At 36.6% G+C, this 14,573-nt stretch overlaps 1 protein-coding gene across 1 annotated transcript in view; it reads left to right on the top strand.

The window, feature by feature from the left end:
• CPA3 (carboxypeptidase A3) overlaps positions 1-14,573 on the top strand; it is a 29,175-nt gene that overhangs the window by 9,429 nt on the left and 5,173 nt on the right. The window contains 8 exon segments of the mRNA XM_060149140.1: positions 1,857-1,959; positions 2,069-2,170; positions 3,438-3,539; positions 4,979-5,089; positions 5,981-6,071; positions 7,067-7,269; positions 8,951-9,004; positions 9,006-9,036. Of these exon segments, the coding sequence (XP_060005123.1) occupies positions 1,857-1,959; positions 2,069-2,170; positions 3,438-3,539; positions 4,979-5,089; positions 5,981-6,071; positions 7,067-7,269; positions 8,951-9,004; positions 9,006-9,036 (797 nt within the window).

The raw sequence follows: 14,573 nt of genomic DNA, 5'->3' as shown, positions 1-14,573 counted from the left end.
CAAAGTTGCAGGATACAAGATTAACATGTAAAAATCTGTTGCTTTTCTATACACTAATAATGAACTATCAGAAAGAGGAAAGTAAAAAAAAAAAAATTCTGTTTAAAATCGCATCAAAAAGAATAAAATACCAGAGAATAAACTTAACCAAGGAGGTGAAAAACCTATATTATGAAAACTATAAAACACTGATGAAGGAAACTGAAGATGATACAAATCCCATGCTCTTGGATTAGAAGAATTAATATTGTTAAAATGGCCATACTACTCAAATCAACCTACATATTTAATGCAATCCCTATCAAAACACCCATGACATTTTTCACAGAACCTGAACAAATAATCCTAAAATTTATATGTACCCACAAAAGACCACATATTGCCAAAGCAATCTCCATTCCTTCTTTTTTACTCTCTAAAAGCAGCAGAAGGAGGGAGTCTTGAAATTGTCAACATAGGATTCATTTTGCCTCTTCTCTGAACTTACCAGCTCTCTGATCTTGGGACTCAGGTTTCCTGGAGAGCTGGTCAACTGGGCAAACCTTGCACAAGCCTCAGTAGACTAAGAAGACTATAGATCTGACAGCAATACCCAGGGATTTCACTCCTTGTGATGGACGCACTGCTGTATGTGGCTTAGCTAGAGTACTGAAGTCATACATCTCTAAGTTCAAATCCCAACTTCTGTATTTTAGTTATATCCATGTTGGAAATCTACCTAACCTCTGTAAAAATGGGAGTTATAATGGTACCCAATTAAGAGTGTTGATGTAAAGATTAAGTGAAAAATGTAAATAACATGCTGAACAGAGTGCCTGGTACGTAAGAAAGACTCAGTAAACAGCCATTTCTATCATTAAATCCTCAGGGATAATTATTTATCCTTTCACCTATATTTAGGAACAATTTTTAACAAATTAAGCAAATCTTGGACAGCTAAAATAATATCTGAGAGAAAGTAATTTGGTTTCAGCTACTTAAACCTGGCTGCTGGTTAGTGGAAGGGCTCATGAAAATAACATCTGGCCATAGTTCTTAATTTCCAGCCTTAGGCTTAATTTCTAGTCTTTATCAGCAACAATCTGTTACCATTCTGATGTCTTCATGCAGCTGCATTTGTGGAAAGGTCTCACGATTTTCTTTTGCTGCTGCTATCACAAGAGCTAAATTGATATGTGTAAGTCTAAAAATATTCTTAGATACAAGCTTCCTGTGACTAATTAATACTGCCGTATGCTACAAATCAACCTCTGAGACCATAAAATCTCTCTTTTTCCTGGTTCCTCTACTTCTATTAATGCAGGTGGAGCAAAAGCCACATACCCTCTTTAGAGCTTAAGACACTTAATTATGTCTGTAGAGACAACCCAGAATATAATTTCCAAAATTCTCAGACTTCATGTGAGTTTTAGTGCAACATGCCCCACCTGATTCCAAATTTGTTGTCATAATTTTTTTCAAAGAAATCCCAGATTCATCCTAGGTCAAAAGCCAAGCATACAGTGAGTTAGATATAATATGCATAATAATGTGCTTGTCAGTGATGTTAATGGGAATCAATATTCATGAGCAGTACTTGGTCTCATGTGCTAAATAAACTCTAATTAAGAGTATACCTCATTTATGTTCTTCCTCTACACTCAATCAGTCAATCAGCAAGAACAGTACAACTCTAGATAAATGGGAAGATTGGAAGCCAGACACATGACAGATCTAATAAGACACGGTTACAGAATAAAGAAGAAACAAGGTAAACTTGATCTAAGATAGAGATGAAGGAAGAGAAAATTTCTGTAAAGATAACTGTTTTTCTTTCTCCAGTAAATGTGTATGTTATCATTCCCCCTGTCAAACAGAATCTTGATTCACGATGTACAAGAAGAGGTTGAGAAACAGTTTGATGTCAAAGAAGATATCCCAGGCAGGCACAGCTATGCAAAATACAATAACTGGGACAAGGTATAGTATAAAATGCCTGCACTTCCAAAAAGAAAAACGTCACCCTCAACATTTGTCGTCTTTTAGTTTTCTTTTATTCTAATCTCTCAAAATTGTTTTTGTTCTTAAGATTGTTGCTTGGACTGAGAAAATGGTACATAAGCATCCTAAAATGGTCTCTCGTATTAACATTGTAACTACTGTTGAAGATAATCCACTGTATGTTCTCAAGGTAAAAGTAATTTAAGAACTACAGATTCTTATTATTGTTGAAAAATATGAATGTAAGAGTTACTTTGTGACACAACTAGCTAATTTTTAGACAATAAAAAGTCTTATTTCTTTGAAGAACATATAAGCTCTAGACATCCATTCAAGATTAGAAGTGCCAGGTGGTTTTACGTAGAACCAAGAAAGTCCCTGAATAAACCACCTGACAGACACAGTGGACAAAACCAGACAAGTTTCTTATCCCATATCTTTATAACAAGAGTTTATGATGTCCCTGGTGTATAAAACAGTTTTCCATCCATTAAAATTCAGTGAAATTGTTGACTAAATGTCAGGAAGAAAATAAACTGAAGAATCATATAATCATAGGATCCCAGTACAGTAAGTGAGGCACTTCAACTCTGTGTTGATAGGGAATTCCCTTCTATGACCGAGCTGACAATTGCCATTCAGCTGCTACTGGATTTTTGTACATCCAAAGACATTGCTCCCTAAAGCATCCCCTTAATAACTGAGAAGCCCTTCCTTACCCTGATTTCCCATCCATTCATGCTCTCCAATCACTCAAAACAAATCTAAATTCTCTAAAATGACAGTTCTTCAAATATGCAGCCACTAATCCTCCTCCCCACTGCAAACACAACTACAAAATCTTTTCCACTCCAGGCTAAACATCACGTTTATGAAGTATGAAAAACAAAAGGAAATGGCAGAAACAGAAGCAACTTTATAATCTTTTTCTCAGGCCAAAGGATGTTAGCAATAAAATAACAATAGATTGTGATTTTGTGTGTGTGTGTGTGTGTGTGTGTGTGGTACGCGGGCCTCTCACTGTTGTGGCCTCTCCCGTTGCGGAGCACAGGCTCCGGACGCGCAGGCTCAGCGGCCATGGCTCACGGGCCCAGCCGCTCCGCGGCACGTGGGATCCTCCCGGACCGGGGCACGAACCCCTGTCCCCTGCATCAGCAGGCGGACTCTCAACCACTGCGCCACCAGGGAAGCCCCAGATTGTGATTTTTTTAAACCCTAAAAGCAACTCTGACACTAAGAAAATTTTTTGAAAAATATACTATGAAATAGATTATGAATTATGCATTTTAAGGATACATGCCATGGTCCTCCCTAAGAAAAATATGTGCATACACAGTTCCTCATTCAACAGAAGACAGGTGAAAGAATCGCTCTGATACTATGAATGAGTATTTGGACAACAAGAGATCAGTGTGTAAGTTCATGTAAAATAATACATCAAATTTATTTTTTAAAAGATTGGGGAAAAGGATGAAAGAAGAAAGGCTATTTTTATGGATTGTGGCATTCATGCACAAGAATGGATCTTCCCAGCATTCTGCCAGTGGTTTGTCTATCAGGTAAATCAACTGGAACAGTCACACAATTCTCCTTTGATTGTCAAGTCTCCATCACTTCACTGAGTGGCAACACCCCTTTACAAATGAGTGCAGTTCCTCTTAACAAGAAGAGCCCACATTTGGTGCTGTCAGGAAATAAACGCTCTGGATTTTACTCATCATTGAGGTTTTTATAAAATTGACACCTTCCTTTAAACTTCTTGAACTCCAGCTGACAGTTTATAAAACTAAAAAAACAATTTTTGGCTACAATATGGTTTTTCCTATAGTTAAGTATGGGAAATCTGAAACTATCTTTATATTACAACCTACAAACTTGGCCTTTCTTCAGGGAGTTCAAAGCACAGAACATTAGTTCCTGTTTAGATACTGAATTGGCTATGCACACATTTGGAATTTTCATGCTTAAATTTCCTTTCCAAGTGAAAAATGACTCATTTTTAAAAAAAAGTAAATCCACTTTATAAGTTTGTTGTTCTTCTCACTCTATTTCTATTGTATTCTGACTCCTACTATCTTTTAACTTTCTCTTCTCTGCCAGCTTTTGCATACATCATGCTGCTGGAATATGACATCACAACTGCTTTCAGGGCAAGGATACTTTTCACTAGGAATGAATCTGCCAGTAGAACTCATTTATCCCTGCAGTTGTTTTAGTTCTTCCAGCTGAGGGCCGAGAGCTCAGCTTACTTAAGTAATAAGCTCGCTTACGTAAGCCATAAAGGAACACACAAGATAGGGCTACAAGAAATGTCTTGGGCTCCAGTACAGATATACCTGGAAGAGATTTTCCAAGAGCAATGAGAGATTTTAGGTAGCCATAGAAAGTCCAGATAATTAGAGAAATTTCCATCTGATGTGAGAAAACAAGTTGATTGGTCAATCTAAATGCTCTAATTTTTTTATTAACAAGGTGTTTTTCCTTTAATCCTACTTATAATTAGTTCATGAATCCTCCCCAATATCTACATATTCTTATGCTTACAAATTCAATATATATTTGCCGAAAGATGTGAGGAAAAGAATCTATTTAAAACAAGTTGCATTGCTCATTTTTCACTTGGCCTCTCTTCTTTCCATAAAACATATCTTGCATGCTACATTTGGAATGCTACAAGTCTTGATAATTAAATGATCCTTCAAAGAGTATTTAGTTCAATTAATTTCACTAGTCTGAATAAGTGTCATTTTTTTCTGTCATATATATGGGTTATTTATCTTTATGCAGTTTAGGGGAAATACGTTTGAAATCATTTATCTTTATGCAGTTTAGGGGAAATACGTTTGAAATACGTTTGAAAAACATAGGGGAAATACGTTTGAAATACGTTTGAAATCAAATGGACTTAAGGAGTGGTAGTCATTACAATTATAACCACAGCTTTCCACACAGTAGCTAAACTTTGTACCAATAGCTTAATTTTTTCCTACCCCTACAGGCAACCAAAACTTATGGTAAAAACAAAATTATGACCAAACTCCTGGACCGAATGAATTTTTATGTTCTTCCTGTGTTCAATGTTGATGGATATATTTGGTCATGGAGACAGGTACTGCTCTGTAGTCTCTTGTTTGCATTTAGGTAATATATTATTTACCGACTTTCATGCACATTGAGTGTTATGCATTAAGTTTAAGGTTTGGTTAATCAATTACAGTTCAGAAAAGTATATTTTTAAAAACTCAGTTTCAACTAAGGAAAGCATGATTTCCTGGTTACGCAGGAGTTCTTAAAATAATATGAAATTTCCGCTGCTGAAGCTAGTAATGCAGAAAAATGAAATAAAGCACTAATTATAAAGGAAATGTATATTATACAATATGGCAAAAGTATTTCTAGCTAAGAGTAAAAGTCATTTAGAGACATTCTGAACATAATGATTTCAAAACAAAATCATTGTATTCCATCAATTTGGGACAGAATCTGCAGTGGAATGATTGTATCAAAAAATAAATAAAAGAGTGACACAGATATCTGTCTTTTAAGAGAATTCTTTATACCCTGCTGTTGCTAAATAAGATTTTGAGATTTCAGACAGATACTATCACAAAAAGTTATTTTCTGAAAATTATGCTCCAACAATCACAATTTGGCCTGTATTATATCTGAATCTATAAATGGTGAAAGATGTAACGAAGGTAAAATTCAAATTATAGGTAATTTCAGAACAAAATTGATCATTTTTTAATACTCAGAACTAATCAACAGTTTTTAAAACTAACTGAATTTTTTATCAAGGCCTTAAACTATTAATATAAAAAACATTTCTGAAAATATTACAAGTTATAAGAAAAATTTTTTTTTCTTTATATAATGGGTCTCAGGTTAACTAGATAAATTTCAAATAAAGCTGTAGACACCTGCAGGGAGAATCTGAAATGATCAAATTGAAAAATGCTAACTGAGCTTGTGTAAACACTTTCATCATTCAATACTGCAGGACCGCATGTGGAGAAAAAATCGTTCCAAGAACCAACGTTCCAAATGCATTGGAACTGACCTCAATAGGAACTTTAATGTCTCATGGAACCGTGAGTAGCAGACAAGATCTCAAGGGAAATAGCTCTAAAGAGTGTTTAGACACTGAATTTAGTTAAACTACCTACTTATTCAGTAAAGATAGGTATTCCCTAAGTGTTAATTTTCTAATCTAAAAAATGAAAGATAATCATCACTACCATAGAAGTACTATGAATGTTTTGTTGAATGGGTGGAAGTAGGAGGTAGGGCTGTTTATCAAACAATCTCTTACTCAATATATCTAGCTTGCTAAAAATCAGTCACAATCCAGAAATTCTGATAATCTGAACAGAGATCTCAGGTCCCTCCTCTTCCTGATCTGATAAAATTTGAGAAGTACCAGTGGTTAGAACCAACATATAGGTAGTTCTTCAGATGTGTAGTGAAAAGAAACATCTGGGGCAAAGAAAGTGAAAAGGTTGCAGGAAAAGGCAATGATAAGCAGAGGCCTGCTACATCAGATGATGCTGCAGCTGCTACACAACTATTACTTTATCATTACATACATTCAAAGAGAAATTGCCACTATCCCAATTCATAAATTTCTTCTTCATCTAACTTTGTTGAAAATACCACCTCAGCATCTAATTCTATTCTACCATAATGAATATGATAATAGCGTATATCCCTAAGTGAAAGCTGCCTACTGAAACAGGTTAAAGAAACTCAGGCTCAGAGAAGGTAATGTACAGCAGTCTCCAATGAGTTAGAGCTGAGGCTGAATTGGAACTGACTCCAGGCCCTGGGCTGCTTCTGATGCGTTATTCCTGTGACCCTGGGAAACGGAGGGAAAATAAACAAGGCTAAGAATAAGAATATTCAAGCGGGCTAACTCTGTTATACTCTTGAGTTATGCGTACAGAGTTAGTCTGCAGGGACACTGAGGCAGCCCTGTAAACCTGGGAGACTAAAATGTTAAAAACATTTTGTGAATCCCTGTCAAACGAAGTAAGGGCTGTACTGATGGGGGGCAGATTCTGATCTCATCCCTCCATGTCCTCTGCAGCTTTCCCTCACACCAAGGACCCATGTCGGGAGATCTACGGGGGCCCTGCACCAGAGTCTGAGAAAGAGACCAAAGCTGTCACTGACTTCATTCGAAGCCACCGAAAATCAATCAAGGCTTACCTTAACTTCCATTCCTACTCCCAGATGCTATTGTTTCCCTACGGATATACATCAGAACTGCCACCTAACCACGAGGAACTGGTATGTAGGAAAAGCCTGTGGTTTATGCACTGACACCACCATTGACTTTCAGTCTGTTCATCATTAACAACTTGGGTTATCTTGAAAAAATTTCACATTTGAATACCAAAGAAGAGAACTAATGAAGTCTACCTTAGAGTTAAAACCATAACCTTAGGTTAATTTTTTTCATGTGATAAAAGTACATAGGTAATAGAATCTTTTGATATGATTCTAAGATAAAGCCAGTACGAAGAAAGGTCTAGGCTACCAGAGTAGAATTCCATTACTACACAGATGTTGCCTAGTTAAATATTTACCATGGGTCATAACATAAAACCATACACAGCAAAAGCCTAAGACAATAGTAAAAACATCTGCTATTCCTGTCACCGAGACATCAGATTTAAGGAGAGCAATTGTATTTTTATCCTCCTGATCAACTTAGAAATTACATTAATTCTTTTATTAACCAAGGAAAGAAATTCTGAATGATTGTGAAGCTTCTGCACTAAAAACATACTCTCTCCAAAACTATAATCCACTAAGCATTCTTTTCCTTTCTGTGAAAACTATTTGATCATGTTAGCTTTAAAAAAAAAAATTCTGCGTATGAGGGATAAATATTTTTAATTGCTCTAGAAAAAATAAAAGCTGTGATTCAAATACTGCCTCACAAAATTTTTTTTAATTTTTTAGAGGTTACAATTGCCTTTCTGACTTGAATCAATTGTTTTCAGCATTCAATTCTGAGTGGGAGCAAAGATTTGAACCAGTCATTAAAAACTTCTGTTTATATACAACAAATATACAAGCAATATGTGGCCCAAAGAGCCATTTATTTAATCAATCTAGTTGAGAATCTGAACCCATGAGTTTTATTAATTTATGCAAAGGTACAGCAATGCAATTCAATCTACCCTTAGGAAAATGGTATTATGGATTAAAAAAATACAAATATACAAAACAAACCATTCTGAGTAAAGTTAAGTGTTCTTACACAGCAATGAAATTGATTAAGAAAAAAACTTACTTTTTGGTTATATACATTATACATGTAGACTAAACAAAATCTTCACTAGAGTACAAAAACGTTAGTGACTAAACTCCATTAAAATGAATTCCAATAATCATTCCCATAGCACAAAACACTATTGTGTATTAAAGGTCATAAGCTGCCACTCAAGAAGAAAAACTCTAGTTTAAACAGAAGTACTTTAAAAAGGAGTCAAGCACCTTTCTTCCCTTGGCATACTAAAATCATATGCGGAAAAAGACATATGGTGGTACGGAACCTATGAAGACTGAGGAAGGAGGAACATGGGAGAAACTGACTTTGAGAGAGACAAATATCTGAAGCCAAAAAAAAATCTGAGAGGAAAAAGAAAGAATATGTTTTTTTAGAAGGAAGGTCAGAAGTCATAAGGAAGAAAAGGAGGGAGGGAGAGAGGAAAGAAGAGTGAGTATGAAGAAAGGATAGAAACACGAGCTATGCTATTACTGTACATAACTGATTTCACATTTAGAAGGCCTCACAATGACAATACGTATATCTTACTGAAAATAAATTTCTCGCTCATTTATTTTATTTTGATCTTCAAATGCCAAATAACCAGTAAAATCGACTTTTTTTAATCTCCAGTGAATTAACAGCATTCACATGGTATCCAGTTATCCCACTCCTACTTCCCTTTCTCTCCAGGCCAAAGTTGCAAAGATTGGCACTGATGTCCTATCAACTCAGTATGAACCCACTCCACACCTGTGGTCCAACAGCATCGACCATTTGTACATTTTTCCTATTATTTATTGTGTCACTTCCCCTAATTCTCTTTTAGAGACATTAAAGAAAGTTATACAATTTGTAAGTTAGGATTAGAACATCTTGGAACTGCTAATTTAACCTTTGGTTTTAACAGGAGATTCTGAATTATACGTGAACCTAGGAGACAGATTCCACCCTTTTGGGGGGGGATAAGATTTTTCTAGAAACAAATAATACTGAACTTTTACAAGGCTACAAGGTCGACAGAAGTAATTACATCAAAACAAATTTACAGTTTAATTCTTTCATCATCCTATTCTCTACCACCACTACCACCACCATTTTATCCTCACAGGAACTAACAAGAATTAACTGGGGCAGAGTCAATTCTTTTTTGTTTAACCATTTAACTCTGACTGGACTCTTTCTTCCTTGGTCTTGTCCCTATGCAAGCACAGTCTTTTTCCTAGCTCCTAGGGGTAAAATGGGTAGGCCCACAGTTTCAGCCACTCTGCTCGTGTAAAGCCAGTCTCCTGTCCCTCTCACCAGCCCCTTCCTACTGTGTTCAACCGAAATCTATATGGTGGATTAAGAAAGGAGGTCACAAGGTCCTAGTTCTGCTGCTTTTGCTTTAGTGTCTGAGCACCACTTCTTAATCTTCACTATTTTTAAACTTTCTTTGTCTTTGTATTTTTTAATTATTGACATAGATTTCTTACAAGTCAGGCACTGTGCTCAGCCCTTGATTTTCACAGTCTCAGTTACTCCTCACAATGTTCGATGAGGTGTGCAGTACTTGCAACTAGCTTAACTGGGATTCAATCCCAGGTTTTAACAAAACGGAGTCCGTGATCTTGACCACTGCGCATACTGCTTTCCCATTTGGTTTTTGCAGCTAAAATAACTAGGGATTTCTGTTTTCAAGCAATAGAAATAAATTCATTTAGTTTTCACCAAAGACCATTAATTCAGACCCTGGGAAGTGAGACTATTTCTCCTCAGATCCCACTGATCTTAGTTTGGAAATTCTTTAGTAAAACTCGCCTTTTCTCCAAACTGTTTCCAAGTTTAAGTTCTTAGTGCCAAACTTTACAGGAAATTCCAATGAAACTGCTCACAAAACCTTAACTTCCTAACAAAATTTAATTCCTCAAAAGCAAGGATTACACTTCAGATCTCCTCTCAGATCATACAATATCTAGTATGGGGCAGGGAATAATAACAGAATTAATTCTCATAAACTTGGCCAAAGAAAATGGTGTCCTGACTTGTCAAAAAGGTGTGAATGTGGATTGAAACCACAACAAAATTCGACTTGATTTAGCCTATATCACTCTCTAGAGCCAAGATATCCAACATTTTTAGCATGAAGACTGCTGTTTAACTTTTAAACATTTCATGGAACAACTCACCACCACCAAATACAACTGATTATTTCCATGATACTTTTAGAATGTGTGGATTGAAAAAATAAATGTGTGCATCTGTGGATTCCACTCAATAACTCTACCTGGCCATACCTCATAAACCACTTCCCTAATCCAAGCTGAAAAAATAAACTGTAACTAGAAGTCTACACCCTCAACAATTGCTATGGAATTTGAAAATGCTTTAGTCATCACAAACAACTTCTAGAGCCTATTTACTGGAGGTTCCTTTGGTGGAATTAGAAAAATGACTTAAAAAAACAGACAAGTGGGCTTCCCTGGTGGTGCAGTAGTTGGGAGTCTGCCTGCCGATGCAGGGGACACGGGTTCGTGCCCCAGTGCAGGAAGATCCCGCATGCCGTGGAGCGGCTGGGCCCGTGAGCCATGGCCGCTGAGCCTGCGCGCCCGGAGCCTGTGCTCCGCAATGGGAGAGGCCACAGCAGTGAGAGGCCCGCGTACCGCAAAAAAAAAAAAAAAAAAAAAATCCATTCGTAGAGAACATTCATCAGCAATCACATCTCAACCAGTTGTGTGCTTTAAAGGGCAGAAGAGAAAGTACAGTGACACAGCGATCACCAGCATCCAGATAGATCCGCTGCAACATAGCCAGGCCAGGGATTCATTCCACATACAAGTGGATGACAAGAAGATTTCAAAACAGATGATATACCCAGCTACATAAGTGGACAAAAGTAAGCAAAGTAAAGGACCAAAGGACAGACTAGGACACCAGTTTAAAATGGCGGCCTACTTAGTGGATATTGAGAAATAGCAGGGCCAGATAAGCCACCCAGATATGATGTAAGAGGAATTCCTACATCGTAAGGAGGAAAAACACACAGATTTTCTTGGCAGCAAAGAACAAAGGGTTCCAAACAGGAGAAAACTTTGCAAATGGCAGCTAGGGCATCAAAGGATTATTACTCTCACTTTCTTTATATATATATATATATATATATATAAATATATATATATACACACACACACGCGCGCACGTGTATATACATGATGTATATTTGCATATATATGCAAATTATGAGCATATTAGAGCTATGAATTTGCACTGAATCACAATCATTTAATAAGCAAGAATTTATGGAGCACCCACCTAATAGCCCAGCACTTGGAGCTTTGAGAGATAGGTGAAAAGAGTGAAGACACAATGACTACTTTCAAAGAGTTACATTCTAACTGGTAGCAGGAGATCACTAAAGATAACATAGTTCCATGCTATCATGTGTCACTTTCAATATGGGAGGATAAAGAGGAATTACTATTCTATACAACTGTGTAGTAGTATTTTTAACTCTTTTATTTTATTTTATTTTATTATAAGTTTTTTTAAGCAATTCAGATTTAGAAAGAATTGTCTGTTCCACATGGGGCTACAGCAGCTTGATAGATGTTCAAAACTTTTAGGAGTGGCTGCTTTAATAAAGCACCTGATTAAATGTTAATCAAACATTCACAAGAAGCAGGCAGTAACAAAGCACTTGGTAAGAAAAGAAAATAGGAGCACCCCACAATTAAAGTTTAGTCATTCCAATATCCTAATTGTCATTTAACAAGTTCCAGGATTTGGGGGACGCATCTAACATTTACCAGTATTTTTCTCTCTTTGATTTGATGGAGACAGAAGAAAAGGACTGAGGGAGCATTTTTAAAACCCAAATTGTGGAGAGATCTCTGACCTCCAGAAAAATATGTTTGCACTTTGAACCAAATAAAAAATAAGTTAAAACCATAAAACTTGAAACCAGGAGGAAACCTAGGAAATTATCTAATTCATGGTTCTCAAGCCTGACTTCCAATGAGCATTATCTGAGGAGCTTTTAAAATATGCAGATGATCAGGTCTTATACCCAGAGATTCAGATTCCATTAGTCCCTGGTGGGGCCCAGGCACTTGAATTTTTTTAAGTGGTCAAAGTGATTCTAAGATGAAACAAGGGTTGAGAACCACTGATATAAGCTAAATCCCTCATTTACAGACTATGAAATTGAGATACAGAAATATTTCATCACTTAGGGGCAGAATAGGGTCAAAAATCAGCATTCCAGACCAGAGTCAAATTGTATACCAACTATTTTGCCACGAAGCAGCAATATTTAGATGGCACAAAAATTGATATTGAAAGATTGTGAAATACTTATATTTGCATATTGACAGCATAGCCAATCCTTTACCATCTTAGAAATAACTGAAGATAGTTCCCAGTTAGCAAGAATAGTTCACTGAATTGATAGGAATCAAGTAGCTTGTATCATTAATATCATCCATCTATGAGTCATGGAGCTGGAGGAATTAGGCTCCCTGACTTCAGACTATACTACAAAGCTACAGTAATCAAGACAGTATGGTACTGGCACAAAAACAGAAAGATAGATCAATGGAACAGGATAGAAAGCCCAGAGATAAACCCAAGCACATATGGTCACCTTATCTTTGATAAAGGAGGCAGGAATGTACAGTGGAGAAAGGACAGCCTCTTCAATAAGTGGTGCTGGGAAAACTGGACAGGTACATGTAAAAGTATGAGATTAGATCACTCCCTAACACCATACACAAAAATAAGCTCAAAATGGATTAAAGACCTAAATGTAAGGCCAGAAGCTATCAAACTCTTAGAGGAAAACATAGACAGAACACTCTATGACATAAATCACAGCAAGATCCTTTTTGACCCACCTCCTAGAGAAATGGAAATAAAAACAAAAATAAACAAATGGGACCTAATGAAACTTCAAAGCTTTGGCACAGCAAAGGAAACCATAAACAAGACCAAAAGACAACCCTCAGAATGGGAGAAAATATTTGCAAATGAAGCAACTGACAAAGGATTAATCTCCAAAATTTACAAGCAGCTCATGCAGCTCAATAACAAAAAAACAAACAACCCAATTCAAAAATGGGCAGAAGACCTAAATAGACATTTCTCCAAAGAAGATATACAGACTGCCAACAAACACATGAAAGAATGCTCAACATCATCAATCATTAGAGAAATGCAAATCAAAACTACAATGAGATATCATCTCACACAAGTCAGAATGGCCATCATCAAAAAATCTAGAAACAATAAATGCTGGAGAGGGTGTGGAGAAAAGGGAACACTCTTGCACTGCTGGTGGGAATGTGAATTGGTACAGCCACTATGGAGAACAGTATGGAGGTTCCTTAAAAAACTACAAATAGAACTACCGTATGACCCAGCAATCCCACTACTGGGCATATACCCTGAGAAAACCATAATTCAAAAAGAGTCATGTACCAAAATATTTATTGCAGCTCTATTTACAATAGCCAGGAGATGGAAACAACCTAAATGTCCATCATCAGATGAATGGATAAAGAAGATGTGGCACATATATACAATGGAATATTACTCAGCCATAAAAAGAAATGAAATTGAACTATTTGTAATGAGGTGGATGGACCCAGAGTCTGTCATACAGAGTGAAGTAAGTCAGAAAGAGAAAGACAAATACCGTATGCTAACACATATATATGGAATTTAAGAAAAGAAAATGTCATGAAGAACTTAGGGGTAAGACAGGAATAAAGACACAGACCTACTAGAGAATGGACTTGAGGATATGGGGAGGGGGAAGGGTAAGCTGTGACAAAGTGAGAGAGTGGCATGGACATATATACACTACCAAACGTAAAATAGATAGCTAGTGGGAAGCAGCCGCATAGCATAGGGAGATCAGCTCGGTGCTTTGTGACCACCTGGAGGGGTGGGATAGGGAGGGTGGGAGGGAGGGAGACGCAAGAGGGAAGAGATATGGGAACATATGTATAACTGATTCACTTTGTTATAAAGTAGAAACTAACACATCATTGTAAAGCAATTATACTCCAATAAAGCTGTAAAAAAAAAAAAAAGTTAATTTCAAAGTGCCTTTCTTGTTGCCTTCCCCATACATCAAAATCGCTAGAGCTGCTCTTGTTTCTCAACTCTGTACTGTTTTCTATGCTCTTTACTACTCTACATTTTGAAAAGGAGAAAATCAAGACCCCGAATTTGTAGCTCAACACCCACTATCTATCCACTAAGACATTCAAGCTGAAATTATACTAAGGGCAACAGAAGTGCAAAGTAAATATTTCAGTTCATGCCCATGCATCTC

This window comes from Lagenorhynchus albirostris, chromosome 5 (genome assembly GCF_949774975.1).
Source record: "Lagenorhynchus albirostris chromosome 5, mLagAlb1.1, whole genome shotgun sequence".
NCBI lineage: Eukaryota > Metazoa > Chordata > Mammalia > Artiodactyla > Delphinidae > Lagenorhynchus > Lagenorhynchus albirostris.
Note: the sequence above shows the minus strand (reverse complement) of the source record. Positions and strands in the feature narration are given on the sequence as shown.